Source organism: Ascaphus truei, chromosome 17, assembly GCF_040206685.1.
Source record: "Ascaphus truei isolate aAscTru1 chromosome 17, aAscTru1.hap1, whole genome shotgun sequence".
Classification (NCBI taxonomy): Eukaryota; Metazoa; Chordata; class Amphibia; order Anura; family Ascaphidae; genus Ascaphus; species Ascaphus truei.
Genome location: NC_134499.1, coordinates 20,783,559 through 20,809,767, shown reverse-complemented (window position 1 = coordinate 20,809,767; position 26,209 = coordinate 20,783,559). Strand labels below are relative to the sequence as shown.

The 26,209-nt window shown below is 39.8% G+C and overlaps 1 protein-coding gene across 1 annotated transcript; it reads right to left on the bottom strand.

The window, feature by feature from the left end:
* Positions 1-595: 595 nt before the first annotated feature.
* TNNC1 (troponin C1, slow skeletal and cardiac type) lies at positions 596-18,447 on the bottom strand. Its single transcript, XM_075574253.1, has 6 exons — positions 18,293-18,447; positions 12,848-12,878; positions 11,770-11,916; positions 9,864-9,978; positions 2,294-2,430; positions 596-1,343 (listed from the first exon to the last, which is right to left on the bottom strand). The coding sequence occupies exons 1-6, from the start codon at positions 18,314-18,316 to the stop codon at positions 1,312-1,314; spliced, it is 486 nt and encodes a 161-aa protein (XP_075430368.1). The 5' UTR covers positions 18,317-18,447; the 3' UTR covers positions 596-1,311.
* Positions 18,448-26,209: the final 7,762 nt, after the last annotated feature.

The following is a 26,209-nucleotide window of genomic DNA, read 5'->3' as shown; positions in this document are numbered from 1 at the left end:
GGAAATGTCTATCTAAAGCAACGGTTTTCAACCGGGGTTCGGCCGCCGGGGGGGGGGGGGGAAGAGCCGGGACAACTCTCCCAGCTGTCCCAGGACCGGTGGTGCGGCATCTCCCGAGCTAAGCAGCAGCAGTGGCAGTAAAACATATTTGGTAGCATACAGTAACTTGTGCACCCCTCAACAATGGCTCCTAAGATTGACAAAGTAACGACTGGAGAGAAACGAAGAACTACCCTAAGCATTGCCGATAAACTTGACATAGTTAAAAATTTAGAAAAAGGTGTAAGCAGGAATGTTTTGATGCGTGAGTACAATGTGGGTTATTTATGCTGCGTATGTAAATTGTTCTTTATTTTTCAATATTTTGATTAAAGTGGCAGCACTGACATGTCTGGTTTTTTTACACCCTCTTATAAAATGAACTCTCTTTATAACGGAATACTTGATATAACGGCACCCACAATTCCCAGAGGGTGCCGTGATAGCCAGAGTTTACTGTATATTGAATCTACTTTTCTCCAGGACAAATACGGCTACAAGAACTTTGAACTATATATGCCATATCTGCGTGCAATTGACAACATTTAAGTATAAGTATCTCGCAAATCAGTTTATTAGCAATTCATAAAGAAATACATTTAAATGTCAAAGTCATATACCTACTAATAACATTTGTTGCCAGTTAACATTTAGCAAATACAGCTCAACCCCCGTATAACGCTGTGCTTGGGGTCCAAAGAATCACATCGCGCTATAAGCGGATCGCGTTAGAAATAATGTACCATTGTATGCATTGTACAATAAAGTATTTAAGACACCAATAATCGTTTTGTAAAGTATTCATAAATACGAAAATTGGGAGCCACGCTTGCATCGCGCTATAAGCGGATTCGCGTTGTAACGGATCGCGTTATAACGGGGTCGATCTGTATTTCTAAATAAAATGAATGGCACTTCTGGGCAATAAATGGTAACAGTGCTTAAATGAACTCACAACAAAATGTAATGCAACTGCAGTAATCATTTATCCTTTTATAAAATACCATACATTTTTAAATGTCTGCATGTCCATACCATAGCTTCTGGATTTGGTATTTACTTCTTGATACTAAAAGGTAAAAGTAACTTTAACAAAAAGCAAATAAATTAACATATACAATTGGGATAATGTCAGTAATAACTAAATATGCATAGTGTTTGGTAGCATTGTTCTTCCTTTTGATGGCGTTCGGCATACATTCTTCACTCTTGAATTAAGTGAATGGCAACTCCTTTCTTTTACGGGTTTGTTCGCTTTACTTTGTCTCACAGTTATTCAACTCCTTTCATGAATTCCAGGAATTCTGCAAAAAAACAAAAAAAATACAACCCCAAATCATCCTTTTAGAAAATCCTTTTTATCAAGAGCAAAAAAAGAGAGCACAGAAATTAAATGAGCTGCATTATTGTCATTTACAAGATCTGAGATAACAGCTGCTATACAGGATTTGGTCAAATGTAGTCAATATCATATAGAGTCACTTTTCCATTTTGTAGGCAACTTTTCTAAGAGGCCCATGTACTAGTAATTGCGAAAAATATATCTTTAGTAGTTGGAGTTCCAATGCAGGGGTGCTTAACTCCAGTCCTGAAGACCCCACCAACAGGTCAGGTTTTAAGGCTATCCCAGATTAAGCACAGGTGGCTCAATCAGTGGCTCAGTCTTTGACCTTAACACCAGACCTGTTGGGGGGCCTAGAGGGCTGGAGTTGAGCACCCCTATTCCAACGTATAGTAGATGTTTGTCGGGGTAGCGATCTTTGATTTGTTTGTTTCTTAGTGGACAGGCAGCACTTACTCCCCAATGAAAGTGAAATACTAAATATATGTTCATTTTCTGTGCCTTTCTCTGAAAATTTCTTGAGGTGGTTAAAAAAAAAATATATAAGTGAGGGACCATTCTAGCAATTTTATATTAAATAAAAAAGTACATTTTCCCAATTGTTGTGAAATACCATTTCTATAAAGAGTAGGTAGCAGTAAACTTTCTGAAGTGTTATACAAATTTGATAATTGTTTTCAAGGTTTACGCCTGTAATGTTCTACTTTGAGTAACACAAATTATTAAATTATTAATTTAAAATTGTTTCTAAGATAACATTGTCCCAACAGACCAAATAAATACACGATAGGTGTAAAATTAATCTGAATATTAATTATATCAAATTAAAATAAACATTGCAATAAAATATTACCACACAAAAGCAGCAGCATTCTTTCCAACATGAAAAAATATATCAACTGTGTTACCTACCATCATAATCAATTCTGCCATCATTATTTTTGTCCCCATCTCTCATCAATTCCTCAATATCATCTTCAGTGATGGTCTCTCCAGTAGCTTCTAGCATACGCTTTAACTCTTCAAGGTCAATATAGCCATCGGCATTTCTGCAAAGTATTACAGTTTTGTTAATATAAAGGTTTCTATTTTTTTAATAACATGAAGTTTATTCTGATAAGTAGGACACATCTGCCATTTTAATATGTGACTTAGGGGCCAATGCAGAAAGCGGCGAGAAGCCCTATCTCGCCAGTTTTTTGCCAAATATGCCTACAGCAATTCAGTAAATGGCGAAAAACTGGCGAGATGAGGAAAATCCGGCGGTTTTTTTTGGCGTGAGAAAAATCTCGCCGCGCGGGTGGTGAGATGCAATATCTCGCCAATTTAAAACCCCGCTGTATTCTAGTAGCCCCGATCAGCATCTCGGCGCTGATCGCGGCTATAAAATGGAGAGATTTTCTTAAAATCGCTCCGCCAACAAGAAAGTGGTGCTGAGCGGCGAAAAGGGACATAGAAAAAAAATCTGTCCCTTTTCCTGGCTCGGATTGATACACACTGCACCCATCCCTGCTAACCACAATATATATATATATATATATATATATATATATATATATATATATAACTAAATAATACACCAGTAACCCCTTCAGTTCCATATATTTATTGGCATGCACAGCAATGACACTATAGGGCTCGCCATCTCTCTGCCGGATTCCTCTCCCAGATATGCGCACTTTCCTGCATACTGCGAGGGGAATCCGCCAAAAAGATGGAGAGTTTAAAGTATGGCGAATGGCCATTCTCGCAGTTCTCTGCATTGGCCCCTTAATATGTATATACGTTTTTTATAGTGCTAACCAGTTACACAGAGCTATACAATTGTTCTAGCATTACAATACATGGAATATAATAATACAGACATGATAAGTGCATCAACACATTGGGAGAAAGGATCCCCTTTCCCAATACTAATTGGCATGTGGAGAGACTAACCAAAACACAAGGAGTAAATTTGAGTGCATTGGTTTGAGTGTGTATAAGAGCATACACTAATTGTTTCTTTTACTTGAAGTTTATTGAGTTTTTCATTAAACATATGGGGGAGGAGGAATACAGAAAAACAGAATGGATGTGGAGAGGGGGGAATACCAGGTATAAATCATGTATTCTAAAATAGTTGGTTCATTAAGTGTTCTTTTGCGTGATTGATAGTCTCGACTACATAGGTAACAACAGTTTCAAAAGTGATGTAGAGGCTTTAGGACATTGAGTAGGCTCCTTCAAAGTGGCAGGAAGAATGTGCTATGGGTCATTAGTCTATCCCCTCCACGGCTCCCATGTTTTTGGGAACTTCGCACAAGTATACTTGTTAGTTTGTCCATTTGGTAAATGTACCAGATTTTTTCTATGATTTGTGATATGGTTGGTAGTTGCTTTTTGTTCAAGAATTGGGCTATAGTACATCTTGCGGCTGTAGTGATGTGCATTATCAGCTTATTAGCGTGTTTTGGTGCACCCTGGATTGGTTGATTAAGAAGGGATGCCCATGGATTTCGGGTTACATGTAGGTATGTGATATTGTTTACAACTCTTTGGACCAGAGTTTAAAGGCTGCGGAATGTGAATTGAGGAGGGTTTGGTGAAAGAGATAATTTTGCCTTTTTTCCCCAGAGGTGGTTGCTTCTCTCTAGGCATTTTGGAGGGCCAGATCTTATACTCAGCCCAGGGAGGAAGTCAGGGTTCCCGGTAAGTGGGATGAGCAGGGGATTTTTAGATGTAAGGCCATGTTTATATCACATAAGTTTCCAGGGTTTTAGAGAATGTTTGACAGTTGGAACGAGAGCTGGAAGTTAACATAGAAGAGGTCTGGCAGTCAGAGGAATTTGTCGATGTGAAGTGGGGTGGATGCCAGGCCTTCAATTACGACCCAGATTTTCTGTGTTGTGTCACTATGCCACATAACCGTCTGGCTAGTTTGGTCGGCTGTGTAGTATGCTAAAAAGAATTGTAGAGCAAGGTGTCCTGCATATGAGGGTTGGTGCAGGATCTGTTTTTTAATTCTAGGTTGTTTGTAGTTCCATATGAATTGTGAGACTTTGGTTTGTAAATCTTTTATATCTGCGTGTCTGATTGGGATAGGTAACGTTTGAAAAGAGGTAGAGAATCCTAGATAGCAAATCTATTTTTATTGCATTCATATGTCCGATCCATGATCTTTGGAATTGTGACCAGTTATTTAAATCTGATTTGATTTTTTTCAGTAAGGGTGGGAAGTTTGATTGGTATAGTGAGTTGTAGGAGTTGGTAAGCTGGATGTCTAAATAATTAATGGATCCTGTTATTTAAAGTTGAAATGAAGGGACAACAGTTTAAAGTTTTCTTTGGGCATATTACTATTGACTGCTTCTGATTTATGTAGTGGGTGGGGGGGAGATAGGGTAGGGGACGGTGCTCTTGCTACAGTTTAATAATTGGTATGGATAAGGTGCTAGTAGCAAATTGAATGAGAAACAAATTCTTGTAGAAACAGGAGAGAGAGAAAGGGCCCCTGTATTCAGCACTCAATATTGTGATGTCTGTATTATTTAAAATATAACCTTTATTAGGCAATCATAAAAATAAAATACATTTGGACAGAAAACACAACATTTAATAGAAGCTGTTGTCTCTAAGGCCTCGGCCAGGCTCCCTGCTGGCGTGCTGAGGCGCGCTGAGGCTCAGGGAAAGCGGGTGCTTTCCCTGGCCTTGCGGTTGCTTGCCCTGCGCGCCATCAAGGGGCAGGCCGGGGGCGGGCCAGTGACGTCACGGAGCTGGTTCGCCCTCATTGGGCGAACCGCTCATGTGACCGGCCCTGCGCTCCAGCAAGCGCATGAATTTAAAAATCTGCTAAAACCTGCGCTTGTGGAAGCATAGGCGAGCCCCTACTAAAGCTGCTCTAATTGCGGCTGTAGGGGCTCAGTGCCAAGCATGAGCGAGCGTCAGCACGCTTCAGCGAGCAAGCGCTTACCATGGACGAGGCCTAAGGGAGATATGCTCCTTGTGACAGACCTTAGTAGTAATCAGGGAGTAGTACTGTATGTTAGACTCCAGGATCTAATGATGTGATGTAAGAACCAGAATCTCCAGCTGATTTCTTAGTCTAGATATGTCACAATATATTCTCAGCTCCAAATAAATAGAGAGTCCGTAAAGAGATATATACACCCCTAAAAAGGGGGAGATAGCAGCTAGTAGGATAAAATATGCTATATATATGTAGTTTCCCAAAAGTAGGGTTAGCGTTCCAACGTCCAAGCAGTGATAGTCACTTTAATATGGAAATATATAGCAGAGCAGCATAAATATTTATGCTGAGATGAATGCTGCTAGTATGTAACTAGAGGGGGTAAGGTCAGGTGAGTACCCCACTAACCATAATAGTAGTACGGTATTATAGAGTATACACAGCCCATGTACACATGCCAACATACTCACTGGTTACTATTATGGTTAGTGAGGTACTCACCTGAGCTTACCCCCTCTAGTTCCTTAAACAGGTTTGAGAGGGAATCTAGGGGCCTGGAAAGAGACAGGAGGATATTGGCTGCATACAGACAGACTTTGTAGAGGTTTGCACCCACGGGAATACGGAAAATGTTAGGGTTCAGTCTGATGTGTTCTGCTCAAGGTTATATACAGAGTGCAAAAAGTAAGGGGGATAAAGGGCAGTCTTGTCTGGTTCCACTTTGGATGTGTATTGTGTCAGAGGGTAGGCCTAGTTAGTTTATCTTGGCCGTGGGCTTTGCGTAGATGGCTATGGTTCCCAGGAGAACGTTACCTTTTAGGCTAAAGCCTTCTAAAGTGGAGAACATATACAGTAGGTCCAATCTACACATTCATAGACATTTTCAGCATCAAAGGAAAGCAGTATCGACTGAAATTTGGAGTTTTGGGCAATGTACATAAGATCAATTATTCGTCATGTGTTGTCGGCTGCTTGGCGGCCAGGGATGAAGCAACTTGGTCTCCGTGGATTAGTTTGAGCATAAATTCATTTAACCTGTTCGCAAGAATGTCTGCAAAGCTCTTGAAATCAAAGTTGATCAATGAGATGGGCTTATAGCTTCCACATTCTACTGGGTCTTTCCCATTTTTATGAATTAGGGAGATTTTAGCTTGCATCCTGGATGAGGGAAACTGTATGTCGTTTATTGCAGCATTAAAGATATTTCGCATATATAAGACTAGGAGGGTGGCATATTTAAAAAAAATACATACATTTGGGAACCCCTCTGGGCCAGGGGCTTTGGCATATCTCAGTAATTGTATTGCCTCTAGTAGTTCATCTTGTGTTATTGGGCTATACGTTAGTCTAGGTCAGCTTTATCTAGTTTAGGAAATTGGGCTTACGTGATGTATTTGTATGTAGGGTTTTATTTTTATTTTTTTCGCTCTGGGATATTTTCTTACCATCATAAACAGCATACACTAATTTTATGAGTAGTGGTCATCCGGGACTAATTAAACACCTAATTGAAATGGTGCATTTTCAAATTGAATTTGATTTAGAGTCAGAAGGTGCTTGGTGGACATTGAGAACGAGAGAGTTCTAGATGTGTGGTGCAACATGTGTGGATGGTTATTCAATTGTGAGAAGGATTGTACATGTTCTACACATTTTAAAACTACAGTATGTTGATACAACAGAGTTAAAGTGCTATAGCATAGAGAGAGAGAGACCACTGAAGTGCATACATCGCATATGACTTGTTTAATAGAATAGTGAAGAATAACACCGTTCAACAGGTAAATATTGGTAATAAAAACTTAGTCATTAAAGTATGGTGTTGTGCCCATTTGTCACAAGACTGTAGCAGAGGGGGGCTGCCTGTGCAGTGAAAGTAATACAACAGTAGAATTAGAGAATCGTTAAAGAATAACAACGTACTCTAATGAACAATGCACTAATGGGGCACAACACTGGGCTATATAAAACTTAGCATGTATTTACATACTATTAATAAAAAGACTAACACAGTAGACTAACAATAAAATTATAAAATGTGATGACAAACAATTGTGCTCAGACTAAAAATTAGGAAGGATTGGCAAGGCAGTTGGAGCTGAAAAAGAGTATGATCCCAAATAAGTGTCTATAATGGCTTCTAATTGCAGAGATTTCCGTATGTACCTAAAATCCAAAGTAGGCAGAGGTGAATTGCACTTTCTTAATGAGAGTTCTGGAGACTAAATGCTCATACTAACTGTGCTATGCTATGCCTTGCCAGTGGGTGAAACTAAACCTTCACAGATTACTAACAGTGCATGTGTCCTGGAACAGGATTGTTGAATTTTTCTGTTTCCCCTTGCAGCTCTCTTACTGCTAGTTCTCCTTAATTTTAGTTGAATGCTTTCCCTGCTCTGTGACTCTCAGTGTAGGTAGAAGCTGCTACATTATTGCCACATTCCCTTCTCCACACAGCAAGTAGTTGGTTGCCCTGGCAACCTTCCAATCCTCCTAGCTGAGGTTGGATCAACCCAACTCCCCTGTCTTTGCTCACAGTTAGCTTGGTCCGGAGACTGTTCCTGTTTCACAGGAATACCACACTTCCTTTCTCTACTTGCAGCCCGAGTGAGTACACCTTTCTTCCCTACACTCCCTTGCAAGACAATCCGTTTTGACCTTCCCCCAATACCAAAGCACCTTCACCTAGAGAAGCACTCTCTCCCCACACAATATCATCTACAAGCACCTTTTATTTCTGTGAATAAAGTTCCCCAATAAAGTTAAGAAAATATAAAAGGACTTGGTGTGCTTTTCAAAGGGGGGCTAGTTCAGCTACCTGGCCTCATTCATATCCTGCGTGTGGCCCTGTGGTTCCAGAATAGCATGCCTTCTACTTCCTAAATTACATCACTGCGTCATGATGCCCTGCGCATTTTGCTCACTTGAGAGCTTTGTCAGGGGAAGTGCATCCATTATAGCCACATATTTGAGATCATACTCTTGCATCTCCAACTGCCTTGCCAATCTTTCCTAATTTTTGCAGATCCAACTTCATCCCTGCTACATGGTTGATACATGAATGAGTTTTCAAACATAAGGAATTATCCCTCACTTTTATTAGATTGTTGCAGACAAAAAGGGGAGGGGGATTACCTTAAGTATTAACCCATGGTATATTTTTAATTACCCCTCTTCTAATATTGGTGCACAACTATTTCTGGGTTTTCCATCAGACACTCGATTGCCTTCCCAATACTTCCTAATTTTTTGTTTGAGCCTACTGTGTTAACCTTTATTTTAATAGTATGTAAATAAATACAAAGTAGAACCAGGGTTGTGCTACCATTAGAGGAGCTCCATTAACGCCTCAATACGCACCATTTTACTGTATGGTTCAGAAACATGGACACTACTCAAAAGCGATATGAACCTACTTGAACGATTCCAACTAAGATGTCTACGTAACATACTCCATATTACACTACGAGACCGATGAAAAAATGAAGATGTATGGTTAGCCTATCAAAACCAATCCACAATCGACCAGTACATTAAGCTAGCGGTGCGCAAACTGGGGGGGTGCGACCCCCAGGGGGGCGCGAGACTGCTGACGGGGGGGCGCGGGATTTACAGAGGCTCCGCGCACTTCCCGAAGGCTCTTAAATTAAGTGCCAGGGGAGCTGCAGTGCCTCTGTAAACCGAACTTACCGTGGCTCCGGCGGCTTCTTCCCTGCGTCGCCATGGCAACGCGGCGTCAAAATGACGCTGCAAGGTCATGGGACGTCACATTGCTATGGCAACGTGATGTCACTACGCCGGTGCGCGGGTTAAGTTGGGGTTGGGGGGGGGGCGCGGGAGTGAGGGGACAGCCAGCAGGGGGGCGCAAGGAAAAAAGTTTGCGCCCCCTGCATTAAGCGACAAAGACTTAGGTGGTTTGGCCACATCTGCTGAAAGGACATCACCAGACTACTGTACCATACCAGCGCCTCAACATCACACGACCCATAGGTTGGAAAGTGGACCAAAATGCTCCAAAGAAAACGTGGTCGAACCAGGTGGCGCAAGACCTCAAACCGCTCTACTTCACAGTAGCCGAGCCCAAAAGCTGCCCTAAATCGAGATCAATGGTGCGAAATCACTAGAGACGTATTGAACATCCTGCCGCTGGCTTTCACAACGCATCGCTCCTTACCTTATAAAAGATGAAGCAATGTAGTTTACAGAGTATATACCATATACCATTAGAGGACGCTGTTATTCTTTTCAACGGTTCTCTAATTCTACTGTTGTATGACTTTTTAATACATTCATTAATCAAAAGGACTGAAAGCAATGTGTTGTAGCTTGCTCATTAGCACCTTCTTATTATTTCAACTCAACGATATATAGTGGAAAAAAAACCTACAACCTCTTGGAGGTGCTTCAAAATTATTGTGCTAAAATAGGTTGCAGAATCTGATCTGAACATAATCTTGCTGCATACTATATGAAAGTACCCCAAGAAATAATAATTATTTCTATAGGGTTTAATCAGATTATATTATCACCTACTTGTCAAACATCCGGAAAAGGTCAGATAATTCCTCTTCTGATTTTCCTTTGCTGTCATCTTTCATACACCGGACCATCATAACCAAGAACTCATCAAAGTCTACAGTGCCACTTCCTGAAGTTGAAAATGCTAGGTTAGTGCAACTCCAAATACAAATTTGTAGAAAGTGTTGCAATGAAGAGATTCTAAAATATCCAAACTAGGAGAGTTCTCGCTAAAAAAAAAGTCATAATCTAAAAAGGTGATAAGATTACTATTTAAAAAACATATTTAAGGCGAATACACAAAAATTGCGAAAGAAATTTTCCACACAATTGCCATAGAATTGATATAACTACTACACCTGAAGAAGAACACAGTGAGGCTTCAAAACGTTTACACTGTTAGCCATTGTTGATCCAATAAAATATATAATGCTACCTACAGTATGTTTTCCATTTGCTTTTTTCAGTTGCAATTTAGCATTGGTTGAAACCAATGGACATATCTTTTTTTCAACCTTTACTACTATGTTGCTGTGCATGTTTTATTACAATAAAGGTGTGTTTTACATTTTTCTTTTCTTTTTTACAAAGTTGTGTGCACAAATACTAAATCATATGTGTACACATATGAAATTATATTCATTCATGAACAAAATTTGTCACGTGTACTTAAACGATATGGAAGAGGAAGAATGGTGGATGGGGATTTAGCATTTTCCAACTAGCAAAGGAGGCTGGTTAGTTCTTGCTATTTAAAGCCAGTGATTAGATGTGACTGAGTAATTTAACAGGGTGTTCCAGAGCAGGGGTGCGTAAAGTTTTTAACCTGCGCCCCCCTTCCCTGCTTACCTCCCGGCTCACGCCACCCCTCCTCCTCGGCTCCGGCGTCAAATGACGTAGCGGGGTTATGTGATGTGACGTTGCCGTTATGTGACGTCACGTGACCCAAATGACGCCGGTTACCATGGCGACGCATCACCGAAGATCAGGTAGGAGCTGCAGAGGCCTCGTGGTGTCCCCCCGGCTTTTGATTTAAATGCATTGGGGGAGAGTGTGGGGCCTATGTAGCTGCTGCACCCCCCCCCATAAAAATTCTTCAGCTCCCCCTGGGGGCGCACCCCCCTCTTTGCGCACCCCTGTTTCAGAGCACCTTACACAAAAGGTTAGGTAACATAGAAGTGTGAACCTTTGCCCCATAAACTGTCTCCATGGTGATTCTACTACGTTTCCCGGTGATCTGCAACGTTCCATGGATAACATTTCAGTATTTCTTCTATTTTAGGCTAAACACTTTTTGCTGTATATGAAGGCAAATCATTAAACACAATATATTTCCATTCATATTGAGAATACAATCTTCATAAAAATGATCCTTCTTCAGCCCAAAATTAGATTTTTACGGTCAAATATCTCAAAGATCTAACAAACACTACACAAATGAATCATGTATTTTTAGCAAAAGGTAGTATACACATTTTGTAAATTGCATCTGTGCAAATGTAAACTTTGTTGAGCTCTGCATTCATTTGTACAAAGTACAGATGTATGAAGCTTGTGAATCTGTACTCTTACATTAGGTCTCTTGGGAGCAGAGGTTAACACCGAACTCACAGATTTATTTGACGCATAGAAAAATGGAAACTGGGCCAGTTTTAGGCACAAATCTTGATACATCTCATTTTAATATTCTGTTCCCCTAACTCCTCCTATACTCGCTCCCTAAAAACTCACTAATACAGGAGGAGCAAAATTGGAATAAAGCATCTTCATACATTGAAACAAATTCATACAAAGTCAATATTATGTTTTGCAGCAACAGGGGTATGTATTGCAGCAACACATGTTCCCCAGACGGCTAAAAAAAGCATAATATGTTAGTAACTGCTGCTGCTGCAACTAAAGTGCTAATAGATATGCTTACCATCTTCATCCACTTCATCTATCATTTCCTGTAGTTCTTCGGGTGTGGGATTCTGCCCAAGCATTCTCATGACTTTCCCCAATTCCTTTGTACTGATGCAGCCATCCTCTGCATCTTGCACGAAAATATCAAAAGCTGCTTTGAATTCTGTAGAAAAAGCAGAAGTTAAATTTTTTTTTTATGGTGGGTAAAAAAAAAGGTGACAAAAACCCTCAACTGTACAGTGTACAGCAAATAAAAATACCACTTGTGGTGCATTTGCATCTCAGACAAATCTGAGGCCCGGTCTTTCCCCATTATTACTTAGCAAACAGTGCTTGCACTACAGTGCACCATAACCTTTTTAATGTCTGGTTATACCCACTTACTGTACCGGCTTCACGTTGCATAGGACTGTACACATTACCGCGCTCCTCCCTATAGACGTTTGCTGCTGGTTAAAAGATAGGCCCTACATATAGAAAAACAAAAAAGGAACGATTCCTGCGCTCCTACCAATTAAGCTCAACTAAAATAGTGAACTCATGAATAAGGGTTATTTAGTTAAACCCTGCAGTCAACGTCAAGGCATAACTGAATTGCAGGTATCTACACTGAATATATGTAATTTTTGTCCCTTGGACTAGTGAAAAATGGAAGAAAGCCCTGAAGGGGTTAAATAAAACATATGCCTTTGTGAGTAGTGCAATTAATAGCTGGCCAAAGCCAGTATCATAGTTACCTTACTATAGAGGCAAACTGTGGGTGCACAAAATCCCTGGTGTGAATATAATAAAACGACTACATATTTCTGTCAGCCTTACACACTCGTCTACTCTTGGAGGGAGAGTTTTCATTTAATTTATTAAAAGTAAGAGGCTCATTCGTTAAATTGGTTAGATTATATACAGCATCTATTTGCTTTCCCTGCCATTTATATTCAGATTGTAAAGGGATATATGTAATTGAGATAGAAAAGGAAAATTAGACATTTTCAATAAAAATATATATATATGTACTTTGTAAGTGAAACTAGTGTGTTAAAAAGAATGAATGAAAACAAGCTGGAAGGTTGATAGACGATGCCAATTATACTGACCATTCTTCTGCTCTTCAGTAAGTTGTTCAACCTATAAAAAGACAAAGCAAAGCAGAATAATCTGAGTTTGTTCTTTATTCACTTGAACTATTTTAAAGAAGTAACAGTATCCTCTTCCCAAAATACCATATACAGATACAGCTCAACACCCTAATAACGTTGTGCTTGGGGGTCCAAAGAATCACATCGCCTTATAAGTGGATCGCGTTACAAATAATATACAATTGTATGCATTGTACAATAAAGTATTTAAGATGCCAATAATCGTGTTGTAAAATATTCATAAATACCAAAATTGGGAGCCAGGCTAGCATCGCGTTATAAGCGGATTCGCGTTGTAACGGATCGCATTATAACGGGGTTAAGCTGTATCTCCTTTTCAGACCTAGAAACGATATGTTGGCATACAATAGAATATGGCAATATTAGACAATGAATGCTGTTCCATAAGACACTACATGGTGTTGGAAGACACCCATTCAAGTGAATATTCAGTTAGGTGTCACTGGCACTGGACGTATTATGTATGTATATGTTTATTTGCGTGGCACCACCCACGTATGTACATAGCGTTTATGGAATAGCACTGCTTTTATATAATAGTAACATAATATTTAACTTTTTTTGCCATGAAAGGTATTAACAATGTCCATAAAACACTTTCCAGTACTGCTTAGCAAATAGGGCCTTTTCATAGTATATTACATAGTAGATGAGGTTGAAAAAAGACATACGTTCATCAAGTTCAACCTATGCTAAATTTACACGACAGATATTTATCCTATATTTTTATTTACAGTATATTGATCCAGAGGAAGGCAAACAAAAATCCCCAGTGACATATCATCTAATGAGATCTCATAAGGGGAAAAATATTTTTTTTCCTGACTCCAAATATCAGATTACTCCCTAGATCAGCATCCTTTCCATGTTTACTTATTTGGTATATCCCTGTATACCTTTCCTGTCTAAAAAGAAGTCTAACCTTTTATTGAAGATATCTATTGTATCTGCCATCACAGTCTCCATAGGTAATGAATTCCACATTTTAACTGCCCTTACTGTAAAGAACCCTTTCCTTTTTGCTGGTGAAATTTCATGGAAACTCCCATTTACAATTGCACTCATAAAAAGATATATACTGTACATTTCACCAAGGCAGCAAGCCCGTAGGGTTATAAGCTTAACGCTGAGCGTGCTGACCGTCCCGTCCCGACTTTTCGCGTGCCACGCTCTCCCAAGCTTGACGATTGGGGAGACAAAAAAAAGTGAACATGACGCGCTCACAACAAGCCCCCAACGCCCACCCCGCACGCGTTTACAAAATAGCCAGGACACCTTGCACTTATGCTTGGAGAGCTGGTGACATCGCCGCTCTCCAAGCTTGAGCGCGGTCAGCGCCAGCGGGGCCGCAGCCTTACCCAGTGAGAGCCATGAACTTTAGGCTTCATCTCTACAAAACATCCAAAATAAAGTATTCATTGTTACTCCTTGTATCAATGTTAACATTAATATCTGTAGGTACTATTGTATAATATCATATTATATAGTATGTTTAGTCCACTGTGTTTGAAATGAAAAAAATATTGTATTTACTCCAGAGCACTGCATACTGTACATACTGAACATGTACTGAAATACATACACAATAAAATACTACTACTAAAACAGTAGTGATCACATGGTCAGCACTGCCCATCAGCTGGTGTTTTAATTACTCCAATATAACCCAACTACTCCAATATAACCCAGAGTGATTAGCCCTAGGTGGTTATACATCGTTGCCACACTGCTAACGTGGTGTTTGCTTAATATAGGTTGCATACGGTAAACGTGCCATTAAAACGTGGTTTTAGTGTGCAAGCTAATCACAGTGTCATATGTTGTTTAAGATTTTGGTTTAAAGCACTTATTTAGGCTTCAATAAAATCACTGCCCGTTTCACCCCACTAAATGGGTGGCTGTATGCTTTTCTTAAGCATTGAGAAGCGGTGGATCTGGATATTCCATTGTCATGAACTTTTCACAGTTTTGAGTTTAAGTTCCTTAATAACAACAATAAATGGCAGAAAATGTGTAACATAGCAACAAGTTACAGTGATTTTAGAGGTATCCCACTATGGCAGTTATTTTCTAAAGTCTCTCGAATGCAAAATTGGGACAAGATGTATCAAAGGAACAATCCCATTCCTTTTCTTTGATCAATCTGGTGCTGTTTTATATACCCATTTTGCCCATGTTTTTGCAGCCAGGAGACTCTAGTAAATAGAACCTTACTTACTCAAGTAAGTAACGTTACTTAAGCACCAGAGTGACCTCCTATACACAGAAGCGGTTAATAAGACTCTAAAAAGACAGAGGATTATATGTTAACAATTGAGTACTATAATAGCAGCATGATCATCCTTCAGCATTTAACACTGAAATGAGAATACGATCTGTCATATTTGCTTGAGATGAAAAACAGCTGCACAGTAACTATTTCATTGTTTTGGCATGCTAACTGAATGCCTAGAAACTGAATAAGCTATACACAAGTTTAAAAGGCACATGCTCGTTGCTACTTTTGTGTGTTTGAAGTAACCTAATCCTTGTAGCATGGCGGCTATTTTTAACATGGAGGAGCAGAGATAGGGGAGATAAAGACAAGGTATTTGATTGTTCCTACCTACTCAGCAGCATTGGCATTTAGCCTTAGGCCTTTTATCTTCACACTTATGCTTGGCTCCATTATTAGCATTGTCAGTGAACCTCAAATTTCTTACCAAAATTAGCTGTGCTTTTGCAGCACCTTATGTAGACATGATGCAGTGTAGACACGAGGATGCAGGTATTAAGTTCACTGTATTCTATAGTGAAATCATATTTCTGTAATATGATTTGCTTCTGTACCAATCTGTTTAGTACTAATAAAACATAGATTGTCCCTTTCATCTCAATTAAGTTTGAGATAAATTAACTGAATATGTTATCACAGTGGGCAAATTGTAACAAAAAGGAGGATAAGTAAATATTATCTTGTATCTGAAACATTTACTAGGAATAACAATTAAATATGAAAGTAAAAATAATCAATGTTGTCCTGAGAAATATCTCATATACGTTGTCATAAATATATTAATAGAAATTGAAGTTACAGTTTGTCTTCATCAAAATGGAAATAAGAAATACTGAAGGAATATTGTGGGCATTTAATAAAGGCTAAGGGATAAGATGCTGGTGAAAATAACCAGCATTGTGTACTTTTAGTGTAATGATAATTAGTGTTGATTTATGCAGAAAGATAGAAACTCTATTAACCCTGTAAATACTAGAAGGGTTCTTCTGGCACTGTGGGGTTAAATTAATTGACAGGTTATATGTATCAATATTAATATTTAAACCTATTCATGTGCTAGTTTTTGTGATAGATGGAATTCTGCGTTGAGTTCAACTTACAATGTATTGATTTTGTTCCCATACTTAAAGTTGAATCTAACTTGTCAAAGTTGTAAATTCTAATTCAAATACGAAATTTACACCCTAATGTACTAATAACATTGGATTTATTTTCTTTACTTATATAGTCTTGAAACTATACTGACTAAATGTGGATTACTAAAATGAATACAAGGGAACACACAGAGAATACAACAGGGAAATGACAGGGATACAGATTTAAATGACTCCAATGTGATAAGAATGTAATTTCCCCTACCCAAGCAATATATTTAAACAAAGGTGATAACCATAGCCTAATCTCTGGTGACACTTTGGAAATATAGTACAGCCGGCACAAATGATTTAAGGAATTCTTCTCCAATGTGTCCTGTAGAACTCATGCAAAGCCCTGAATCAAGGCATACACTTCACATGGAGGAAACAGCTGTTCAACACTGGCTTTGTATGTTCATTGTTACAGCTAAACTAAGAGTTCTTGCATAGCAAGAGTTCTCAAAAGCAGATACCCTTTGTATCTGCAATGAAATGGAATAGTCAGTTATCCTTTTTATTATGTGGAATGTATTGATTTAAGCCCTTATTCTGTAAGGTGTGATAAGCACAGATGACATGCTATCGCAGGAAAAGACCCATTAAAGTCAATGGGGCTTTTCATGTGATAGCACATTATCTGTGCTTATCACACTTTACAGAATAAGAGCCATAGTACCACTTCAATTATTCTAAATATATCTCCTCGAAATGACCATTATTTACCCTTGTTTTGTCACACGTCACTATAAAACCCTCCAGCAGTTTTACATTTCTATTTTTTAATATTGTTATATAATAATTTGGACTTGTACGGAACTTGTATGGCAAAAGCCTAACTTTGTGATTTCACAAAAATCATTATAATGATCTCCCTCTCTCCTTCTCTCCCTCTCTCCTTCTCTCCCTCCTTGTTCTTATGCCTAATAAGATATGATAACAAATTGACTTAACAACATGTGTTGCATTTTGGAATTATTTGATTTTTAATTTGAAAGGACACAAACAAGATTTGGATCAGTACTGAACATTAAAATGACTGCTATGACTGGGTGAGGGGGGATGCTGTCCACCTCTCCCCCCTTGGTTCCTCACCCTCAACCCCCTCCCGCCCCCCCACCCCCCAGGGCCAAAGGCCAAACTAAACACAATTATTAAAAGACAAACCTTTTGAACCATTGAAGTACTGTATCTAAATTATTTTCTCTTGTGCTTGCTTAATACTTGTCTGTTGCATGGTATATTAGTATTTTATATAAAGATATATTAAAATGAATGTACAAATGATTGCATTAGTTATTTCACATTGTTAACCATTGATAGTGAATTTAAATATTCAATTGAATTAGAGTTGCATTTTCTAAAGATCAATAACAATTAATAGTTAATCAAATGTTATTTTGGCAGCATGTGCACTGGTCTTGTTGCTATGTAATTTCTATATAATTAATTATTCAGTGTTTATACAATTAAAACAAGTCTATGTGGGGGACATATTTTTTCAAAGAAGTGTTTATCAAAAAGGGTTTATCCTAACCTCTTCAAAGTTGCTTGCTTTGGCATTTGTAGTGTTAAATATCCATAATCCAGAATTGAAGATCCTTCAGGTACTGAATAGGTTAATCTCTCACCATTGCAACAGCCCATTTTAAATGTCAAGATCTTACCTTTATCTATTTTACAATTACTATATAAACAATTTTATTTCTAAAAAAAATTAAAAAAACAATAATAATTAATTTGCCTGTTAAAATTAATTTGCGCTAATTGGGCTGAAAACCCACAAAATCACATTGTACGAACACTAGCTAGGAATTTATGATTGTAGCATCCAACCTATATAACATCATCTGTATGTTATAAATATACTGTAATAATTTTTGTAACAAATGACTGATATTGCTCAAAAGTAACATTTCTTAGTATTCACATGTTGGATTATCCCAGTATTAATGTTCATAACATATCACATACCGCTGCCTTGTAAATATCATCCATGGTGAGTGATGGTTGGTCAGGAGCCGGCTTGAGATGAAATTGTGCTGCTTTTTAATTTCTGTGAAAGTTCCTCTTCCCAGGGCTGATCTTATATGTAAGCAAGAGAGTCCCTAAAACTGTCACTCACAGATGGCTCCTCCTAACCACCACATCACCCTTCAGTTCTGACATCAATTAACAGTTTCCATTCCATACTCTTGGGGAAAGCAAGACAGCCTACTATGTACCTAATCTATATGTGCATGTATTTATACACACAGCCCGAAGCTGGGCCAGCAGAGACTGCTCTCCTTTTTCAGACTTGAGATTTACAAGTTAGGAAAAAAAAGTTTTGAAGAATGAAAGCAAATAAAACTAAATAAAAGCAGGTTTAGAAATCGGTATTATCTGTGTACACACGGAGAAAATAGAAATACATTTTAAAAGGATGCTCTACTGATTACATGAAGTATTGTTGTCTTGTGCTGTAAACGAGCATGTTCCTCTATCGCTGCTGTCAACTACTGCTCGGAGTATATTAACCCCTTATTTTTTTTTAGAGGCATTATCCACCAAAGAGTCATGCCACCTCTGTGGCCAAGTCCCCTCCCGCACATCTGAAACATGTATGCGATTGCGCTGATCACGTGATCGCCATGATATCAACTGAAGGAGATGGTCCGGCCCTTCGTTACATAGCACAGTCAGCGCTGATCGTGATCTGCAGTGAAATTGGGATGAAGTACCACGTACGTCATAAGGACCTTCAGGGTGCCTCAAATGTAGACTTACAGTGCAGCATGCGTCTATAGGGCACAGGACAAGTTAATAAGTACAGCATTCATTTACTGATAACAACACTACATTACACCTGAGAAGGAGTAGCTCAGTGAGTGAAGACTGCTAGTATACATGGGAAGGATGTTGATCGAGGGATTAATCCGATTGCTAATTCTTGGGGTCAGGAAGGAATTTATTTTTCCCCTTATGAGATATCATTGGATGATATGACACTGGGGTTTTTTTTGTTTGCCTTCCTCTGGATCAATAAGTAAGTATAGATATAGGATAAAGTATCTGTTGTCTAAATTTAGCATAGGTTGAACTTGATGGACGTACGTCTTTTTTCAACCTCATTTACTATGTAACTATGAAGACACTGATTCTGATAACGACACTGAGTTTGAAGCTCCCACTCATCCTCACACTCCGAGCAGCCACTCCTCCATCTTTCACACTCACACTAAACACTACAACCGCACAAATCACGCAGTCAATCACAGAAGCACTCACACAGACAGATAACAAAAAGTACAGGACAACTCAAGCATATCTCAAAATCACAATAATAAGCAAACAAACCTCCAACTGGCTGAAGGAGTGGCTCAGTGAGTAAAGGCACTGACTCTGGCACTGAGTTTGCAGCAGGGGAACCTGGTTCAAGTCCCGGTGTCGGCTCCTTGTGACCTTGGGAAAGTCACTTTATCTCCCTTTGCCTCATGCACCAAAAACATAGATTGTAAGCTCCACGGGGCAGGGACTTGTGCCTGTAACAATGCTTTGTGCTGCGTACCGCGCGCTATACTGTCATTGAAATGCGCTTTGAGTCCCATTGGGAGAAAAGCGCTATACAAAGTTATTATTATTAGATATTATTTGCCTTAACCATATTGTATACAGTATATGCACTTGTAGTATCCATAAATAATCTATACTTCTAATGAACATTTATACAGAAATAGGTTTTATTTACCTTGTCATGTATGTGTTTTTCTGGGTAATGTGTATAGTGACTTTAGACAATGATACTGAATATTGTGTTTCTATGGTTTCTTTTGGTGAACTGTTGATAATTGCGTGAATCCCTCAATGCTTGTACAACTTAAAAAAGGTGTGCACTTTTTCAGTACTGAAGCATTGTCAATTTACGCCAAACTTTAATAATTAATAAGATAGTATTATTTCCCAAAGTGAACTTTATCGCTACTTAGTGAATCTTGTGTGAATATGATGAAGTCCTAATTAGTTAGAAAACATTATTTGCTTTAGTAAATGCAGGGTTACTTAACACACAATTCACGCCTTGTTACGTATGCAAATGTCCTTTAATTAATCTGGATCACAGGCTTAGTCAATACAGCGTGATAGGACGTGGAAGAAAGAAGTTCCGGCACCACAGCCAGTGACAAACATCAAAGGTACTTCCGGATTCGTAGAAAAAACTTTATTGAAACCTCACAAACACACGGCTACACCACGATCTCCCCCTCAACGCGTTTCACGCTATAGAACAGCGCTTCGTCTTGGAGTGGTGAAACGTGGTCTGAGCCTGCACATTTAAAGTAAAAAAGCCCGCGAAAACGGACTAGCATATTAACCCCTGATATACATTACTTTTTTTCACTATACAGCAAACATCAAATCTTATTCATTAGACTCAATATATCTTCAGACATTAGTTCACACATAATTATATTACTAAAAATGCCAGATAAGCTGTGTTGTAGTAAAGTATTGTCAGGGATATATAAAAAGCAACCTTTGCAATATTTAACCAAAATTCTGCCATCTTGGACTATATTAGGAAAAATATAATAAACTATAAGCACAGTTTATTAGGTCATATCTAATAAATATCAGCTATATCTCAGTGTCATATTCATATAGCACAAAGAGAATAATATAACTGATTCAAATATATATATATATATATATATATATATATATATATATATATATATATATTGTCCAAGAATAACAGGGGAAGGGGGGGGGGGGCAACGGTGAAAGGGAAGGGAAGAGAAGGGATGACCGCAAGGGCAGAGCAAAAAATACAATAATCAATGATTTAATCTAATTGCATAATATTGAATAATAAAACAGAATCGTATAATGTACAGATGTCAAAGGAAACAACGCAGGTCCCATTCAACGTTCAGTCCATTGGGTTGCAGTGTTTTAAGCGTAAAGATCCAGTGTGCTTCTTGCTGGTGCAAGAGTTTGATCCGATCCCCTCCCCGTGGGGGTAATGGGATATGTTCAAGTGCTATACACTGTAATGATCCCACTGAACCCAATGGACAGGTGTTGAAGTGTATTGATACTGGATGCAGCATATCCTTATTACGTATCAGCCTCAAATGCTCCAGAATACGAATCCTAAGGATTCTACTAGTGAGGCCTACATACTGTTTGCTGCATTTACATATCAATAGATACACGACACATCCTGTTTGACATGTGATGAATGATTTGATTTTGTACCTGCGTGTCTCATCTCGGTTGGAAAAATGTGTGGATTTAGTCATGTTAGGACAAATTTTACATCGTCCACACTTGTATGAGCCTAATAATTTAGGAAACAAAGAAAACATGTTGCCAGTTGACTTCTTTGGCCATAACATACTGTGTGATAATGTATTCCCTAACGTAGCTGCTTTGCGGAATACCACGCGAGGGCCGGAGCACACCATATTGTGGATCAACGGGTCAAGAGATAATGTACCCCAATGTTTCCAAATAATGGATTTTATTGCCCCTGCTTGCTCACTGTATCTCGTGATGAAGTAGGGTGCATCAGTGTTCTCCACGGGACATTTTTGTCTGGATTGGCTCTTATCCATGTTGATCAAAGACTCTCTATCGGTAGAGAGAGCTAGATCAAAAGCCTGATCAAGATCCATACCTGTATATCCCCTTGACAGAAATCTCCCCCTCATCTCATCCGCCCTGCGAACAAAGTCCTCCGTCGAGGAACAGTTCCGGCGTAAACGCAGGAACTGTCCTCTTGGGATTCCTTTGATCAGAGGGCGGGAATTACAGCTTTTAGCATGGAACAATGCGTTTCTGGCATTCTCTTTTCTAAAAATGTCAGATTGTATTTTATTCTCAATACAGCGTGATAGAGCTGATTCGGTGCTACCGCACGGAAGACACCATTGACTTGTATGGGACTCTGTGCCTTAGCCCAGGGGTGCGCAAACTTTTCCCCCTGCACCCCCTTGTTTGCTCTCCCTCCCTACTCGCGCCCCCCCGCCCCCTCTTACCTTGTATGTGGGGTCATGTGTCATCGCATTGCCATGGCAACGTGACATCACACGACCCGCTGTCGAAGACAAGGTAAGAGAATTTACAGAGGCCTTGCGCGGTCCCCTGGCATTTAATTTAAATGCTTTTGGGAAAGAGCGCGGGGACTCTAAGTGCAGCGCGTGCCCCAGTTTGCGCACCCCTGCGTTAGCCCATCCATCGCACTTATAATAATAACAATTAATTTTTTCTTGTATTGTACTGTGTGTGTACACAGTGCTGCACATATAATTTTTGCAGACACGGGTCCCTGCCCCCCGTATAACTTACAATCTTTGTTTTTGGTGCCTGAGGCACAGGGAGATAAAGTGATTTACCCAAGGTCACAAGGAGCAGACAATGGGATTTAAACCAGGTTCCCCTGCTTCAAACTCAGTGTGGTTGTTTCCAGAGCGACTCCTTCAGCTCACTTTATTAAATAAGCCCCATAGTCTCCAGTGTCCTATAACAATTGAACATAATTTAAGATTATTATAAAGTGTTTTAGAGAGATGTCAACCTCCAAGGACAGAAATCAGATTTTTTTTTTTTTGGTTCTGGTTTTTATCAGTTGGACTCCATTGAAATCTATTGGACATCTGATGCTAAAAATGAGTGCTTCTGACCCCATATTACTGAGTCATATAAAGTCAGTCTGCATTTATTGTATGAAATACATGTATACGAGGGAGGATGAAAGATGAGAAAACAAATGCTCAAAATTATTTGGTATCAAGGATGACTAAACCATATGACCAGTTCCCCCACGGTGTCCCAGATCGGGTATTTTCCTCTGTGTCCCTGTCAGTGCTCCCTAGCTCTGCGTGTCCCTGTCAATGTCCCTTCCTTTGTGGGAGTTCCTACCAATGTCCCTTGCTTTGTGTGTCCCCGTCAGTGTGCCCTCCCTCTGTTGTCCTCTCAGTGCTTTTTCTTGTGTTCCCCTTTGAGTGCCTTAACCTTGGTGTGTCCTTGTCCTTGCCTCTTCCTCAGTGCGTCCCTGTTAGTGTCTCTTCCTCTATGTGTCCGTCAGTGACGGCCCCTATGTGTGTCACTGTCAGTGCCTTTGTCCCTGTGTGTCTATATTAGTGGCCCCGCTGCTTATCCATGGTCAGTGCCCCCACCACCCCGCCCCCTTCACACACACACAACACCTACTGTACCTCTGTCACAGCCTCCCTGTCCCTGTCAGAGCACAAGCTACGCTGTATGATAAGGAAATGTAGCCCCCTGCATACTGTAATGCCCGTTTAAACTACACTTTGCAGGATAAAAGAGAAGCCTTCGTGCAAGTCAGCTAATCAGAAAATAGCTGTATTATGATATTAAAAGGATGTCTTTCCAGCCTGGACTCCAGAGAGGGAGCAGTGTCACTGTGCCAGTGTCTAACCGGTGTTGGATCCTTACAGACAAGCAGTTCATGCAGCAGCAGAGCATCACATAAAGCAGATTCTGTACAGAGACCTTTGTGTAAATTGAGATTGCAGTTCGTATAAAGTATCTTCTCAGAAGCTCTCCATATAGGGAGGAAGAACATTTTGAGATGCCTGTTACTGTCATTCAGGGGTTGACTGCTCCTAATTAAGAGATAGCATTGAACTGCAGCACCATACAGGCATACCCCGTATTAACGTACGCAATGGGACCGGAGCATGTATGTAAACTGAAAATGTACTTAAAGTGAAGCACTACCTTTTCCCCACTTATCGATGCATGTACTGTACTGCAATTGTACTATACGTGCATAACTGATTTAAATAACACATTTGTAACAGGCTCTATAGTTTCCCAGTTTGCGCACAGCTTCGGTACAGGTAGGGAGCCGGTATTGCTGTCCAGGACGTGCTGACAGGCGCATGCGCGAGCTGCCATTTGCCTATTGGGACAATCTAATTGGGACGCTATAGGGCTTTGACTCTATTAGAAGAGCTACATTGCCCTTATCATCACACCCGGTGCCTCTGAAATGGCTTACCTGGTGTTGCTTCCACTCCTGTCGGGAGCTCCAGGCAGCTCTCAATGCAAGTCGCAGCAGAGCAACTTTAAATCTCCCATTCGGAATAGCATGCAGCCACGATTCAGGTGTTTCTGGCACAACCTCAGAGTGCACCATTCAGTCCATCTATACGCCAGTCCAGGAATGATCTGTGGAACTGAGATCGGCCGCCCCTTTTCTAGATTCCCATCTCCATAGGAAACAATGGAATGGGTGGTGACCAATCACAGCGTGGATGCTGCTTCTGGCACAAATCCCAGCATGAGGGCTCGCCAGTGTTGGCCAATATGGGCTGGGGTGTGATGGGGAGGTCCAGATAAGAAAGGCAGGGATTACAAACCAGCCAATGAGAACAGTGCCTACCTGCCCATGTTCTCAATGCTTACCTGCTATCTCTTGATGAGAAAGGCGCCTCCCTGCCTGGGGCAGACAATGCCTCCCAGATAGGCCAGCCCATCCCCACTCTCCTTTGTCCTCAACCCCCTCGTGAAACCAGCTAAACCCAGATCCCTGGGCATGCAGACAGGAAAAGTTGCAGGCAGGATACGTATATTATCAGCCTGGCATGCCCAGGGAACAAAGAGGTACACAGTTACAGCTCAACACAACACACTTTACATAGAATAAAGGGCTCTATATATTCATTATTAGCTATATTTGGCCCGATTAGCCACAGAAGGCTGGAGTTACAGGGAAAACCTGTACATCCTTCCAGACGGATAGAGGAAATGGCTAGGTGTAACCTTTATTATAAGAGCCTCATTGCCCCTACTGTCACAACCAGTGCCTAGAGAAGGTTGGGGGAATATCTTTGGGCACATCGTATATCATTGCTCCTTCCTCGTGATGTTATTCATCTGTCTCCCCTGGCAGGGTCATTCTGTGTCTTCACTGGCCTTCATGAACTTGGGAGCCACAGGCTCTTTTGTAGATAAGGCCTTCACCGTTCAAGCTGGTAGTCCGCTTGCCCTTGCCCCTATCCATTGTGACCCTGGATGGCAAACCTCTGGGTTCTGGCATTATCTCTCGGGAGACCTCTATGCTCACAGCTACAATTAGGTTTTTAAAATTATGTTCGTATAGTCTGCAATATGGTGTTCTCCTGTCTTCTACCCTAGTATACCCACACAGCGTTCTACCTAAGAGGTCATCTTACATCATATTGGAACCTTTTCTGCACAGCAGAGAGTTGAGTGTGACACGCTTTACTTACTCATATCTTTGTGAGTATAATGGTTGAAGGTTAACATCACTATATTGGATCTGTTACCTATATCAGCAATACTACTCTATATATTTTTCTCTTACTATTTTTAGCGTACGACGTATCTTGTTCCCTCAATCCGTTCGATCATTATCTCTAAGAAAAACAGAGGACTCTTTTCTATGTGAAGGTTGAGTGGGGACGTATGTGCTTTATTCATTATCTTTATTTTCTCTGTATCACTTATAGAGTTTCTCTTGTTAAGGACTTTTTCACTTGTTTTGTGGCTAGAGTGTACTTTCACATTTACCACTGGGGGGTCACTATTACCTTATTCTTTTGTATCCTCCACTCGTAGTTAGAGCTAAGCACACTGTTATAAGCGCCAGTCCTGTTGTTTTGAGTGGCATATGTGATTAAATGTATTGATATGACAGTATATGTATAGAGTTTATAAATACATTGATTGACATGTCAACTGTAAATAATTAAGTAATATTGCAAGAAAAGCCTGTTGTATGTTCTTTATAGTAACGTACTTCTATGTTACATAACATGTAGAGATAAGTAATATATAGGCAAATGTTATGTATTGCTAAATATTGTTAATATTTAACTAGTTGCTGTTTCTATTTCTGACTTGGGTATTGAA